General features: G+C 46.3%; 1 protein-coding gene across 1 annotated transcript; it reads left to right on the top strand.

The window, feature by feature from the left end:
- Window positions 1-11464, top strand: LOC149364403 (putative chitinase 10). Its single transcript, XM_089570105.1, has 7 exons — window positions 1-143; window positions 1161-1372; window positions 3295-3389; window positions 5741-5852; window positions 7610-7777; window positions 9992-10111; window positions 11298-11464. Exons 1-7 carry the CDS (start codon window positions 8-10, stop codon window positions 11424-11426), a joined length of 972 nt encoding a protein of 323 aa, XP_089426231.1. The 5' UTR covers window positions 1-7; the 3' UTR covers window positions 11427-11464.
- Window positions 11465-16105: the final 4641 nt, after the last annotated feature.

Genomic DNA, 16105 nt, shown 5'->3' with positions numbered 1-16105 from the left:
TCCGACAATGAGCACGACGTTCTCGCCCCCCTTTACGCGCTCCGATCTGTGCGTCGAGTGCTGCTCCTACCTCATCTACGACGGCCTCGAGGTCGACGTCCAGGGGAACATCAACCAGAGAACCGGCACCGGAGCGGCGCCCGGTAGGAGTCACGCTGAAAGCGGAGCAATTGTTAGGAACTGGGCCGTTGCTCCTGTGGGACGGCTGCATAGTTTCGAAATCATGCTCGTTACACTGTTTCGAATTGAAATCTGGTCACAACTGTAGCAACCGCAGGCTATCTTCTATAGGTTAGCCGACAAGGGCGCCGCCTATGATGTGAGAAGTCAGCTATACTATACAATGGCGCCACGTGATGTTTCTTTCACCGCAGTAATTATGCGGCACTAGGCTGTTTTTTGTTCACTGGGATGCCGCGAGTGACGTAACAGTCAGGTGCCCTACGGGAAGTTTCGCAGTGGCTGAGATCAAAAACATCTTGACTGCAGCAAATAGACGGCGTGCCATTCAGTAGAGAGAGCAGGCATAGATGGGAGCTGTAATGATGTGTTTGTACAGACAGACAGAGAGACAAACAGACGGAAAGCAGAGGCGTTTGAGTGACACACTTGTACCTTCTATGCAACTCCTTAGCGAATTTCCGAATGGCCACTCAATCGGTCTACTATTCGAATACATCGGTACCCGATCAATCATGCAGTTCATTTCCCATGATAGTCACCGGTGCCGAACTTTCACTGGCCTGCAGTTATTTTTTGGCCCATTTTCCATACAAAAACGGCCCGTCTATGGAAAAAGCTGTGGCCTTTTATTATGATCTATACACGCCCAAAGCGGTACTTATTGCCAGCTATCGAAAAATTTATGCCACTAGAGCTATAGCTTCGGAACCATACATATGTTTTAGTTGTCTTTAGAAAATTATATCCGCCTGAATCTACAGGTGTAGGCAGCCATAGGAAACGTTTCTGGTTATTTGGGCCAAGTACCAATAGCCGGCCATAGGCACTTGGTGGAAATATACAGGTGTTTTCGGTGCCGCGAAAGTCCCGGCCATTTGAATCGCTGGTTGCTCTGCAACGGGGCGTACTGGGCCGGCACTTTGCTCGTTCCTGGTCACCCGTAAGTACACTGCGCATACACCGCCGCTTTCTCGCAGTGGACACCGTCCAGGACTGGCTGGAGCTGAAGCGCGCGACGGACCTGAAGGTGATGTTCGGCCTGCGCTTCCAGCCTGCACCTTCCGCGGGTGCGGCGGACCTGCGAGTGGCGCACATCCCGCAGACGTTGCATAGCAGCTACGCAGAGTGGGACGGCGCCGCATTCATCTGGACGACCGTCGACGCTCAAATGGAGGTCACCTTATACCGGGTGAGCCGCGAAAATGGCTTGTGCATGCACGTACCCACAGGAACCTCGGAAGACTATAGATTGCCTTGATACCCAGCACTGCGCAGTGTGTGTGCGTCGCAGTGAAGCGAGCAGCATTTGTCTTTCAGTTTCATTGCAACTTCGCATCCCAGCCACACGTTTAGCACCATGAGTAAAAAAGTATTTACCTCGTGCAGATGATGTTCTGTTGTAAATTTTTTAACGTTGAAGTTACACGCATGGCCTATTCAAAAGAAACTGGAACTACTAATTGCCTTTCAAAAACTGTTGCCAGTGGACCGCTTTATGTTCAGCCCACAAGGACCACTATAGTGAATGTGTTTCGTTGCCATGTAAAAAAGTTTTCTCGGTGTTTCAACTGCTTGCTCAAACTTTACCGTTCGTGCAGATCAGCACGTCTTTTGTACACTTTCTCTTGGCAGTTTTGCCGTAGGGCTGCGCTTTGGGCCGCACACTGTCTTTACAGGACATAAAGCCTGCACCCAGAAACAAATTGAAATGCACTTTGTCAGAGCGAGTCTAGGCGCCCACGTTATTGGCTATAGGCCGGTAAACGGTTGTTTTACTTTCCGTTCCGCTTGAGGCTTGCGGACCATTCTTGCTGATCCTACAACTTGAGGCCTGTACATAACGGCGGAAGAAAAATGATCCGATATTTATCATTGTAGTAATGCGAAATTAAGCGAGAGCTGCAGTTGCGTGAAATGCCGACGCCTGGCGGAGTTTTCGGTAACTCTGGGCGCCAAACAAGCAAGGTTACACAAGGTCGCCTTTTCCTCCGTTCATATCTATCCACAAGGATATGGGTGGATCCATTAATCGGAATGTAATGACGTCATGTCATTGTGTCATTATCGGACCAGTCAGGTATTGCCATTCTTACCAGTCAGCGTGTAGCGACATCATGACCTCTTGCGTGACGTCACTCCGTTCTAACCAATCAGCGTGACGCGTTGCACTTGTGTATCACGTCAACGGCACCGACGCCGTATAAACATGAAACTTCGATTAACAGCTGTCGCTGTAAGAAGCTGAGAGCGGGGTCGTAACTTACAATGACGAACTTCTTTAGTTCATGTTTTCTCCTTCGAATCCGCGCGGTGGCTCAATGGTTAGGGCACTCAGCTGCTGAGAACGAAGGCGCGGGTTCAGTACCGGCCGCGGAGGCCGCATATCGATGTACAGGCCCGCGTACTCTGCGACGAAATTGCTCGTTAAATAAGCTAAGGTAGTGAAAAAAATCCGGAGCCTTCCACTACGACATCTCTCGTAGACCACGTGTCGCTTTGGGAGATTAACCCATATACGATACCATATCATTTACTCCTTTGGCCAGCTAATCCTTGGAGCCTGAGCTGGCGAATCGCCAGCTTACTGGGCTATCACTTACGGGGCATCAGCCGTAACGTCACAGGCAGCAGCTGGTAATGATAAATGTTTCTCGTTTATGGGGTTTAACGTCTCAAAACGACCCAGAAATTTCGATCACCTGGGGTTCTTTAACGTCCACTGACATCGCACGTACACGAGCCTCTAGCATTTCGCCTCCATCGAATAGCGACCGCCACGGCTGGGTTCGAACTCGTGTCCTTCGGGTCAGCAGCCGAGCACCATAACCACTCAGCCACCGCGGCGACATTAATCATAAAGGGGCGAGAGTCTGTGGGAAGTGGATCACCATTCGTTTCCTCAAATAGCAACCTTCTGGGCACTCTAACGCCGAGTTTCGATTCAACAGCGTACTTATTTTGTGAGTGCGAAACTCTGTATAAGGAGCGTTTAAATTTGCACCTCCACGGGAACAGCGAACCGACGAAGCGGGCGCTGTAAATAGATACGGACGTTACACTTTCAGCAAACGGGTGACGTTATGATACAAATGTGCACTCGTTCTGATACAGGCGGTGCGCAAGGAGTTCGGCGACGCTTCTTTCAAGATAATAGCGCACATCTCGCCGACTGTCATCTACGCCTACAATTTCACCGCCTTGAAAATGTAGGTCGACGCATGACGCATGCGTTCACTATTTCGGTTGCCACTTCATGGCAGACTCGCTGGCAGGTGCGAAGCGGTAAAGCATATACGCTGTCTTTGTACATCTGGAAATAAAAAATGGCGCACCGTGTTTCACTTGTGTTCCGTAGTATATGAGAAGGCATTCAGCTTTCCGGGTAGGCGTTGATCAATCCCAAGTTCATTCATTATTTCCTGACGCCCGTGGGTAATCACCAGCCTCGACAGCTGTTCGATATTAAGAAAGCGATTTTGTATCGTTAATCAGCCTTAATCACTACGGCATTAAGCGCGCGGCACGCGCCTCCTATGTGCACTAGGCTTAGCGCTGCTTACAGCCACGGAAGCTTGGAATGTTATATGTCACGTGTTTTTGTACAAAAGAATAGCGCTTTATGCCGTATTTTCTGCTTTTTGCCGTATTTTTCTTATGTACAAGTCGACCAAGTATTTCCAAAATCGTGATCTCTGAACTTGGGGCTCGACCTTATCGCAATGATGATGATTTGGCTATCCCTTTTGCAACGGGTAGGCTCAAGTTTTTAACCCTCGCCGTTATGTTTAAAAAGTGAAAAGAAGAGGAAAGGCATGGACAGAAGCAGTGAGGCGGGAGTATTTTTCTCGGAACTGGCGCCACACTGCGGCAGCGCTGCGAACTATCGGTCCAGACGCATGGCGTCCGTAATCGGCGCAGGCAGCGTGCCGAGCAACGTTGCGCTTGAACGCGGTCGCCACGCCACAAGGATCGGCGCGCGCGGAACCAAGTCGTTTGCCCTGTTCCCTGAGTGGTTTGCACGTGCATTCAGACGTTCTCAGAATTTCGCTAAAAAAATGCATCTTCGGAGCGCTACTACATAATGTTTGCACTTAATGAGATTTAAAAAAAACGATAGAAGTCCTTATATAAATTTTCTGGCGTACAGCATGAGCACAGGAACTTTTTACGCTCTGGTGGAATAATAATAATAATAAACTTTACCCAAGGAAAATTTACAAAAACTGGTACGGGCAAACCAAAGCCACAGGTGTACTTGTAGGGGGCCGTCCGGCAGAAGTGACAATACAACTACAAGATATATACCGCTCTCAGGTCTTGACAGTGCAATTGTTATCAAACACTGAGCCTATATTTCTGAAAGGGTGATTTGCCTGGAAGTACCTAAGAATAAATATGAGGCGCTGTTCCTTGGAAGTACCTAAGAATAAATATGAGGCGCTGTTCCTTTACAAACATTCGTAAGCCCACAAGACTAAATGGCACATTTAGAGCTCCATTTGGTGATATTGTGGATTTCAATTCACGGAGGGGCGATAGGAGAGCGATATAAAGATTTATTTCAAATTCCATTCATTCTCTTTATTTTCTGCGCTTTGTGTTTGCCCTGTAATCCCTCCGTCTCACTGAATCAGTCAGTCAGACAGGCGGATGTCAAGAATCGAGTATGATCGGACGAAAAGAATTGTGGGATAGCGGCCCTAAATTCATTACATGCCTTTCATCTACTGCTTGCAAACAAGGCGTAGTTAACTGGCGCAAAAAAACAATGCCCGCACGAAGGCGACGACATTATTCTCGCTTTCTGCATGTACGCAAGATAAGGTATCTATATTCATATCTAAAATAACATGTGGTTGATAAATTTTATGAGCGCGAAAAAACATGAAAGAACACAGCTTTATCAATTAAACCTCAAGCGGTAGTGACTGGCAAATTTCTCTAGCCTGGCAGTATCGCTCGGTTTTGCCTACCTGTAGTGCTGAATGCATAAAAATTGAGATTTTGTCTTTTTTATTCGTCCTATGTACACACGAGCCTTTATTGCCAATAGCACTTATATTAAATCCTCTCCATACCGCACGTCGACTGTCTACTCCTCTGTTTCCACTCCGATCTTTTCGAACGCAAGAGAGTGATTTCTTTCTTGTGTCTCGTTTATTCCTTTAAAGTTTTAAACCCTCGAGGAAAGATGTTTTCGTTTATGGGGGTTGGACATCTCAAAGCGAATCAGACTATGAAGGACGCCGTAGTGAAGGGCTCCGGAAATTGTAATCGTCTGGGCTTCTTTAAGTGCACTAACATCACACAGTGCACGCGCTTCTAGAATTTCGCCTTCATCGAAATTCGATCGCCGCGGCCGGGATCGAACCCGCATCTTTTGGCTCAGCAGCCGAGTACCATAACTACTGAGCTGAACCACCACGGCGGCTAGAAACTGCGCGTATCCGAATTGTTTTGTTTTTTTTAAGAAAATTGTAAAAATTTGAAATGTTGTGCCAAAGCCAAAGCTAAGCTGAGCTCTCCTGTGATCTCTACTTGCGTCCCTACCGTTCAGATACGCTGACGTCATCGTGGTGGAGACGCATAATTTCGCCGTCCACGGAAGGGCGTACCCGCCGTGCATGTACGAGTCTGGCGGATTCATGGACGTCTCGAGCAAAAATCTGGTGCGTACCACAGTGTCATCTTGAATGTGCTAGTGAGTTGCCCCGCATTTAGTGAAGAGCGACATCGTATATACATCTAACTTTTGAATACGTGTTTTCTTCTTTGTAGTGAGGCGTAAGGCATTATTATACACGGATTACCATGTGGTATCCTCCTAAAGCCGCTAAATAATTTATAATCTAATTTCTTTATCGCACTGTTTTCGTTTCGGTTTTAACAGCCAAACGCTTGCTATGACGTCAAAGAGAGGTTATTGGTCATGTGAAGCACGAAAAACGGCAATATAATCGGTGCTTCTACATACGTTGTCATTCCGGCTCTTGAGGACGGCTAGCTTCAGCCCTGTAGTGCATTAAAACGATGAAGCAGCGATTATATCGCAGTTTTTTCATGCCCCACGTGACCTATAACCTCTCTTTGACGTCACAGCCATTGTTCGGCTGTTGAAAACTAAACACCATAACGGAAAAATTCGGTTATAAATTATTTAGCGGTCATAGGAGAATACCACATGGTAATTACTGCATACTAATGTCTTATGCATCATTATAGAGAAGAAAACATGCCACCAAAATTAGGTGCCTATACTCCTTTAATGCTGGTGAATGCGGCGACCATTGTGGATTCGCTTTCTCTCAGCGCCCAGCTGCCCCGGTAAAGCCCACCTTAGAAGAATGGAAGCCATGCACCCATCAAGGTCGTCTCTTGGGAAATGATTTTTCCTAGTCCTCACTTTCGGCACACACAACGTACACGCAGCTTAATACTCGCATAACAAGAGAAACCGGCATGCGGTATATGCAGAGAAGTGGTCACCACGAATCGCATCCTACCCTTAGAAAAATGGTCTATGGACCTCCTGTAGATTTCCTACAAACTCTGTTGCCTTCCTATAGACCTTTCCTTTTGCCTATTCATAGTATATAGACTGCCTATAGAGCGAAGTCTACTGAAAAAATGGGAGAGGACACTTAAACTAGTGGGTAAGGCTCTCTATTCTGAGAGCCTCGTGGTGACACTTTGAATGCAAGATAACCGCTGGTCCTTAAGGGTAACGGAGTGGATTCCAAGAGAAGGCAAACGTAGCAGGGGGCGGCAGAAAGTTAGGTGGGCAGATGAGATTAAGACTGCTGGGGTACGGTGTCCGCAGCTGGCAAAGGACAGGGTTAATGGAGAAACATGGGATAAGCCTTTGGCCTGCAGTTGGCGTTGTAAAGGTGATGATGACTACGATGAACGCATTTTTCTTTTTTCGATTGTTTCAATTCACTTATTGATCAATTACGCACTCTAATTCATGAATCAATTGATCATTTACGCACCTATTGCAGAAGCACATTCGTAGAACATTAACGGAGTTACTTCTTGTAACTCTTCTTGAACTGCATAATTTTTTTTCCCAGGGACAGTTGATAGAAAATACTATCAACAAATAAATATATTTTTCCATATAGAGGCGGCTGAAGAAACGGGAGTCAGAGTAATGGGTGCGGAGGAAGTCAGATGTGGATCGGCGTGTCGGGGCAGAGGTTAAAAAAAGCAAGCTTCTCGCCACTACCATCTTATATTTTTTTTTTTTGGAGTGAGCTGGTCTTGTGCACCGTTCCCGATTAACACTATACATCCCTTGGACGTCCTGAAGAGTTCTGAACGTCCGCAGGACTTGTAAGGGAGTTTCGATGCCCATTGGAAACTATAGCCCCCGTCTCAATCGCTACGCTCCCTGTTAATGGCGGTCGTCCCTGCTCGTCGGCAGGTTGACGTCCTCAACGAAATCCTGGGTCCCATGCCGCACCTTTTCGGCAAGCTGGTGCCGACCGTGTCGACGGTGGGCAAGAAGTACGTCTTCGCTGACGCCACCAAAGTTGAGGTCGGCGACCTCGTCGACCTGTCCGTCCCGCCCCAGAATGTCCCACTCGCCACCGTAAGACAGTTCATTTGTTCTTTTCGCTTTGTCTCCGTCATTTCAGTTTACACCGAGAGGTGTGTTGGCAACATGCGACAGCTTTAGAAGCTGTTGATGCGCCACTTCCGGTCTTTTGACTTCATTTCACTTTGACCAATCAGCGAATTTTATGGCAGACAACACACTTTTTATCCCGACATGTCCAATATCCTCGGACAAAATTTTGAAAATTGAAAAACTGTAAGATACTATTATGGAAATATTGAAGGTAGTGATCCATTCTTCTATTCTTCCCATATGTGGCAAAATATTTGGTTTCTATCGATCGCTTCGAGCAGGCAAGACTGACATATAAAACCAGCGGGGAAAGCCTTTGACGATAACAAAAATATTGATAGAAAAAAAAAATGCCAGACTGACGTCGGGTGATCTGCAGATATGTTGAATGTTAGTGAAATCTTACATTGTATAAAAAATTGCGTTCATTAAAGGTTTCCCGCTCAAAAATGCTTTTGCTCGGAATGGTAGGGCATGGATGCTCCTAATGTTATCATTTAATAAATACTGCTTTAGACATTAAATACATGGGTATGCACGGACACACTAGCATCGAATGGGCTTTTGTAGTGTGTCATAAATTGTCGTCTCCTGCAGTCCGATTTGATTTTTAAACGGAGGTTCCTCACCCGCATTTCGTATTCGCCTTTCTGACACCTAGTCAAAATCCGCTGCCTCAGTTGTGAAGCAAGACGTCCGCGTTACATATATACGCCTCTTGGTATTGACAAAGGGCGCCCTGTCGTGTTGCAGAAGCGTTTTCTTTCGTACATTCAGCGCACATTGAGGTTTTATTTCATGATTTCTTAACTGAATAAACTGCTTGACTGACAGATTAAACCGTTGCGTTCGTCTTAACGCATGCGAATCAAGACGAACAAAGCCGAAGTAGGCGTGCACGTTAAGACGATTATAAGGGTGAACGAGACAGAACATGCGCATTGAATATTCATTATGCAAATGCTAGAAAGTTGTACCAAACCGGCTAATGAGTACTTAACCTTCTACTTCTGTAATGCTCATTTTGTTACGCGCGGTCTTGCGATCTTCTTTCTTTTTTTCTTACTCGCATCTTCAACAGAGCATGCTGGTGTTACTTCTGTTCAGTGCTTGCTTTTAAATTTATTGGCCAACTTTTTTTTTGTTCTGTCCTTTCCGCACAGCGCGGTTACAATACGTTTTCATATATACATTTAGTTATAGTACAATATTCTGGATAATGTTACTCGTTCTTCTGTAACTGTTAATGGGGATAGCGACTGCTCACGCGCCACTGTTGCTGCACCGTTGACGCCCTGTGAGGCCAGGGACAAGTCACGAGTGCATGTTCCCTCCTTGTGCCCTGCCTTAAGGACAAGAACTTTGTATTACCTCAATAAACGAACAATAAAAACTTAACGAATTATTATCCCTCTCTCACAGGGGAAAAAGGTTCAGCCTTACAAGAACAAGCTTTTATTGACAGCTGTGCCCTTGTATGAATAGCTTAGCCTTGACAGGAAGACAATATTCTGCAAACGCATTTGTATTTGGAACAGGCGCTCTTAGCGAGAAGCGAAGCCCGAGCAGGGTCGAGGGTCGAAGGAACAAATCTGCTGAAGAGGCACAGGCTAGGGAGCGTGTTATGGAGTCAAGTGCCATGCGCTATCCGAGGAATCACTGACCCGCTGCTAGCCACAGACGGTCAAGTATCAACCAAAACGCCGCGCTGCCTTTGCGGACGCCATTACGGTGCGGTCACTGTCTGATTTCTACATAGCGTCCCGATGTCCGATCCCCCCATTGTCTAAGACGGCAGGGTAGAGCCGATACTAATCATTGCTGCAGCACCCGGTTGGCGCTGTGCAGACATATCACACACCTTTAGCATAATAAGCGCCGTGTTACCGTTGCCGGTACCAGAGTACCGCGAGCCCGCACGCAGCCAATGCGCCGTGACCTCCGCGATCGAAGCGCGCAGCGCGCGCCTGCATTACCGTCACCGAAGTACCAGGAGGCTCGCAAGCGCGCCTCCTGGTACTTCGGTGACGGTAACGCTGTACGCGGTATGATAAAGGTGTCTACCGAATACGAGCGAGACTCGTTTAACAACTTATTGTGTCTGTTTGTTGTCTGAGTTCAATGTAATTGTGTCTTATATGTGCCCTCTTTCTCTCTGTCCGCCAAAACGCAAAGATTTGTCAAAACAAGGCGGAGTGGACCTTTAAGATGGAAAATAAAACCAAGTGTGATTCAGCCTTCAACAACAAGAAAGAATGGATTGGTTTCGAGAGCCCGACATCCGTCGTGCTCAAGGTAAACAAACACTGATCGTGCTCGGAATAATTTCCCTCATTGTTTCGTTCATATAGACTTTAAATGGGTACATACACAAAATTTCTAACGCGAACAAACGATATGATTTGTTTCATGGGCGTAAGGAGATGCTTTCTATAGGAAGTTTCAGTCGCAGGCGTTAAGTGAACATAGTTTAATATAATTTTGAATGTTGCGAGAGGAGCCACTTTGATTTTCATATAGTGACGTCAAGGTGCCCTTGTCCCAAATATTCTTATTTGTACCGCGAACACGTTCGGGTTTGGACTTCTGTATCGCACAGCGGCAGGCACGCGAACACTTCTCAATGCCCAGTCACTGTAGAGCTGCACGGAATAATTATAGCTTCCTGGCAGCGCGCCGACGGAGTGTGGACATCGATGCACATGGCAGGGCTCCGCTGTTCAGAGTTGTTCATTGGCGACATCAGACTTTAATCGGTGGTGGTGATACACGATGGCTGCAGTAATTAAGTTAGTAACTATAATCAGCGCCCACGTGAGGGCTGCGATTTGGCTACGAAGGAAGGAAAGCTGCACCGCTTTCTCGTAATCTTCGCAGTTAAGCAAAAAAATGACCCTGATCTGGAGGTCTTCCTCAGCTGCGAAGATTGTAAGAAAGCTGCTGGTGCGCGAGCTACAGTCATGAACCATTGTTACAGTTGTTACGTGCTAGGTGCTCTAATATAGTCCGGCCCCGTATTAGTGGCGCAAGCTGTCGCTTTCACTTCAATGCCAGCAGTTTATTGGATAGTGTACAAGGACTAAGTCTCTTCCCAGCCCGCTTATGTTGTGCAGCTTAAGATGACAAGTTACACATCACGGTGTCAGCTTTCGGAACATCAAGGCAGATTAAGAACAGATCTAAATGTTGCTATGCAGCGAAGCATTTGCTCGCAGAATAGTGGTAAGACTATAATTCCTCCACTAACTTACAACAACCCTAACACAACTCAGAATGGACTCCATACACATGTAACACTGTATATATCATTACCTCTTCCTGTTTCCTCCGTCCTTCCCTTGCAGCTGGAGTGTTTGGCTTTATTCGGACTCTATGGACAACCAATGGATGCTTATCTGAGCAGGCGCTCTCTTCAACTAGGCCCTGTAGCTCTCGCCTCTAATGAAGTTATCTTCTTCATCACTGCTTCTTCCTCACGCAGACCGAGCTGGTGAAGAAGAAGAGGTTGCTGGGCATCGCCGTGCTCAACATTGAGCAGGACGACCGCAGCGCCTGCACCCAGGACAGCTGGCCCTACCTGCTGGGCGCAGTGCAGCAAGCCCTGCGCTAGGGCATCCAAAGCACAAGAGGGGTGCACAGTGCATGCAACACCGATGCACAACAGCCCTCGTTTTAGATAGCGAAAGCGCGTCGCTATAAGCTGCGGACTTGTGTAATGTGCAGCTGGCCGTTTGAGGAAAGTTGCTCGCACGAAGGGGGCCTGCAAGGTCCTTGTCCTGGCGCCTAGAAGACGGCGACGCGGTGAAATCAGAAAAAAAGAAGAGAAAACGAAAAAAATATTACATTAGCCGTCTCTGGGCTCGCGCGTGTGCAGTCACTTCAAGAAATGCAACGCCGGACACGTCTTGTTCCTACAGAGTAACTGTCCTCCATGTCGGACAGACGAAACTACAATATACCGGGTGTTTCAGCGAACACTTTAAAAAATTTCCAAAAATAGGCTTTTTGGAGTAAAAATATGGTTTTTCCGGCATAGTATTACCAGTGTTGGCGGACACTCGAAAACCGGTGGATCGTCTTTAGTAAGCTGGTTAACTGATTTTTAATAATTAACTTTTTAACTAGTACAGTTAGGCACTTAGTTACAATTAGAGATTTGTAGCCGGTCGTTAGTCATAGCCGTATCAGTTTTTAGAATTTCGAAAACGCGATTACCCTTGGTACTGTGGCTCGACAAAATTCGGCTGTTTCGACTAGTCACGTGCGCTGGAGCGGTTGCTTTGCCTGCATGCTTTCGAAAGGGCTCGTGCGATGCAGCCAGATTTTGTCGTGCCACAGCGACCAGGGTAATAGCGTTTCCGAAATTCTAAAAACTGATATGGCTATTACTGAGTACTAGCCTGGTTCTCTGAAAAAATCTAAGAGCAGCGCCAAGGAATTTTAAGCAATCAATTTTCGCTCCTTCGGGTCAGTATACCAGCCCGCACGACTAAGCTGCACAAGATCCTGAACAGGATTCACAAGCTAAATGTCTGCCAGTCATGCAGCTTGCTCTCCACAACTTGCCCACAGTGACTTCTGTTTTGCTATTAGAAAGTTCACTGTCCAGGGCACCTGTTCCTCTTTGATGGTGCACTAAATGTGGTAGTAAGAGGTAGCTTCAGTATGAAAGGGGACAAATTATTCGCATTTAATTAGCGATTAGTTGAGTATAAGACAAAAAGAGGCTTGTTTAACCAACCTCTTCCACATTCGCGGCCTTCGCCCAGCTGTCAGCCCGTGGCCCTTGTTGAAACGAGTCTTGTCGGTGAAGAACATCGCAAGTACTGCGCTCGCTGCCGACAGACCGCTGTTCTCGCGGACCAACAGAAGCGGTAAGCTCCATATAGGCCACTGTCAGCACCCACTATACGCACGACTTTTGAAGTTAGCTGCTGTGCACGTTTTCAGTCCGTCAAGTGAGAGTAGTAAGCCCACTAGACGGCCTTCATTCACCCATTTTAGCACTTTTCGGGCTACAAAGAACTCGCCATGGCGTGTGCCGCGAAAACCACGAAAGGTTATTTTTGTAATTCTTGTGACACTTGCATTCGTAAGACGCGATTGATCAGCAGAAGCAGCAGCGTCCTCTCGATGACTGAAAGCCCAGACGGAACTGACGAAATACGCCAGCCTGTTTGTCCGGGATTTAGCCGTCGAAAGTCGTCAGTTCCGCATCTTGATGCAGCGCTTTGTGCATGCGTGTTTACAGTCTTTCACAGTTCCCGTGTTTACCGTAAGCGCGTCTCATATCTACCGCACTGAACCGGCACTAAGGACTCGCCGACGCTATTGACGAAATAGCGCAGAATAAAGCAGCTAGAGAAACTCGATCGTTGATAGGCAAGAGATATTTCGAAACAATGGCTTCCAGCGTGGATAGCTGAGATGGCGCAATGTGATGGAGTGCAGCAGATAGCGTGGCTTCGCGTACTGTGAGATCCGCCGGTGCACTTAGTGTAAATGGTCGAGTGCTAAGTCTGCAAATCCCTCACCGTCTGGTCGATCATGAAAGCGCAAAACAAGGAGGTGGTGAAACTCTGAGATCCCCAAGTGACTACTGTTCTGAGTCTTGTCAACACTGGGACTCAAGGAACTGCCACCCACTCAGCTGTACACTTGATCGAAGCAATGGTAAGAGCAAAGCAAAACCTCCCAACTCACTACAACTGTCCGGCCAGCAAGCTCCGACACCATGGAGAGGTGCTTATTGCTAGTTTCGCGCCTGACTCCCTCTTTGATGACACACTGCCAAGGCGCTAGTCTGCCCCGAAAAGCGTTCATATATCATAGTTGAAACACTTTAAAAGCACTTCAGTTTTCCATTGCGTCTGTTTACTTTTTTTTTCACGCGTCAAAAGAATGTGCACTCGCCTTAAAGGCAATGGAGCATATTCAAAACTACCAATACATTTAGTTCTTCTCTCAGACCCTTTATGCTAGGAACGTACTGAAATCGCAGCATCAGACAATGCCTTTATAATGCAAGTAATTGCAACGGAAACCAGAAATTGCACCAGCAGCAAAGTTTCTCGAGTGTGGGATTTCTTCAAAGCCGTTGAAAAAGTGCTCAACAAGCACATTTCGCGTCTGGATGCTCATAACGTTTACTCATGGTAGATAGTTTACATAAAGTATGTAACACACTAGCAGTGTGCCTGTTTACTCAGCGCCTAATATTATCTCTTTATCGTTGACCGGCGTTGTTTCTTGCAGCGTTTCAGCAGTGCCAGCTCTTCAACTGTTTGTGCCGCATCTCTCGCGGAACCACTTCACCACCAAGCGTCAAGTATTTTGAGACGACGACCTCTCTTTTCCATATTTCCACCGCCCTCGTCGTACTCTCTCAGCAGCATGTCCTTCTTTCTACAGCCTCAGAAAAGTTGACGATTCACCGCTGGCAAATTGTGGCACGTCAATAACATAAAACTCCCCAGTGACTGAGAATTCTGAAACCTTCTGGTTATTGGTACATTCGTGTTCCTTGTCCTACAGGGGCTACGACAAGAAGATGCTTCCCGATGAAGCCGCTCTAATTAAGGTGGGCTCAAAATTTGGATACTGTTTACAACACCGGAGAAATTAAGAGCAATAATATTAGCCGTATTATCGTACATACTCTGTGCGAGCCATCACAATATTTGCTTGGTTTCATCCTACAACTATCATATTAATGTTTCCCTTTGAAAATTTTCAGGTAGAGATAGTGAAGGAGGCTTTAGTGTGATCCTACCTAAACGCAACCTCCTGCGTCTTTCAAGAATTGCCTTACTAGCGGCGATGCGCATGCCTTGATCTTGCACTGTGTGCCCTGAGGGTTCACAAACTGAGCCGAAAGCAGGCGCAGAAATGGTCATGAGGTTTTCAAGCGATAAGGACCTTATGTGACAGTGGTAGAAAGACTTTTTATTTCATTAAAGAAACTGCCTCGTGACTTATTTTGCTGCAATTTTTCGCAACAGTCGATAAAGAAAAATGCTACTAGCCCAAATAAACGAAAACCCCTGACATCAGGGACGTGACGACTTCCGCGCCTCCTAGGAGGCGTACTGGCGTATTAATGAGCGTGAGATCAGTTGAGGTGCATATGTTTTTATAAGCAATAAAGCGGCATTAAAATACTATAAATCTATCATTAATACCACCGTTTCTGCTGGCATCAGCGCTGTCGATGGCAGCGCCCCTGGCAGTATCATAGCAGTCTGCTTCTTCAAAATATTTTAAGAAGTAATGAGGAAGCAGGATTAAACCAGGCCGACAACCACGATTAGTTAGAAAAGAAAAAAATTATGGAACTGAATCATTTTAGTGAGAAAGCGCTACTTCACTAGCAATCCAAAAAAGCGCCTAGTGCGCTTAATTTATTCGCAAGTAGTGGACGGAAGGCGTGCAATGAATATAAGGCTTTTACGACACATATTTTTTTCATCCAGCTCTATCCTATTCCTTCCAACCGCCCGTCTCTTTGACTGATTCGAGCGACAAACACTACATGGGCCAATTAAAGTGAAAGAGAATCAGAAGGAAATATAGTTCAAAATAGTTTCACCCTCACCCCATTCTATGCGAATGACAAAGCGCTGTATTACTATTCGCGCCTGCCGTAATCAGGCCCACATTTTTTTTTTATTTTTTACATACTGCAGCTCTATTCGGAGCTATAGTAAGAGTGGGAGGTGTGCATAGTCCAAGATAAGCTGTACAGTGCAATGAAACAAATAAGAAAACACAAGAATTCAACAAAAGAGAAATTTAGTTACAATTTAAGATTTTAATCAAATTAGTGAATATATGTGGCAGTTGCGTCAATAAATTCATGTAAAGGAAGAGTGCGGAATGGGCCAGGGATATTCCAAGCCTCGATTCTACGAGAGAAAAAGCTGTATTTAAATGCACTGGTAGGAGCTTAATAAGGGACGAGTTAAGTTCATGGAAATGTCTTGCGATAGTGAGTTGAGATGGAATAATAAAGAGATCGTCAACCATACAAATATTCGCGCTTGAAATGTGCCCGTTAGTCACGTGTGCCAAACGATGCTATTTGACAAACAGCGCCGCGTAATTACGCAGGCTCAGTGACGCCTAGGCAAATCAAATTTTATCTAGAGTCTCGGTACCTCATGTAGACTGCGCTATCACAGTCCTGCAAAGGTTCGTCAACAACGCCGAAACGTCTAGTTTCAGTCTCTCTATGCATTGCTGGCACCAGAAATCTCCCGCAGTAACACTCAGAAAACGTTCTATCGCACT

This window comes from Amblyomma mixtum, chromosome 2 (assembly GCF_055824585.1).
Source record: "Amblyomma mixtum isolate Tamu chromosome 2, ASM5582458v1, whole genome shotgun sequence".
Classification (NCBI taxonomy): domain Eukaryota; kingdom Metazoa; phylum Arthropoda; class Arachnida; order Ixodida; family Ixodidae; genus Amblyomma; species Amblyomma mixtum.
This window is presented reverse-complemented; position numbering and strand designations above follow the sequence as displayed.

What these genes read in the sequence shown, in the direction of transcription:
- LOC149364403 (XM_089570105.1), top strand. Translation starts at nt 8, where the DNA reads ATGAGCACGACGTTCTCGCCCCCCTTTACGCGCTCCGATCTGTGCGTC. An exon ending in CGGCACCGGAGCGGCGCCCG is followed by an intron (nt 144 to 1,160) that starts GTAGGAGTCACG and finishes GCTTTCTCGCAG; the next exon opens with TGGACACCGTCCAGGACTGG. An exon ending in ACGTCTCGAGCAAAAATCTG is followed by an intron (nt 5,853 to 7,609) that starts GTGCGTACCACA and finishes GCTCGTCGGCAG; the next exon opens with GTTGACGTCCTCAACGAAAT.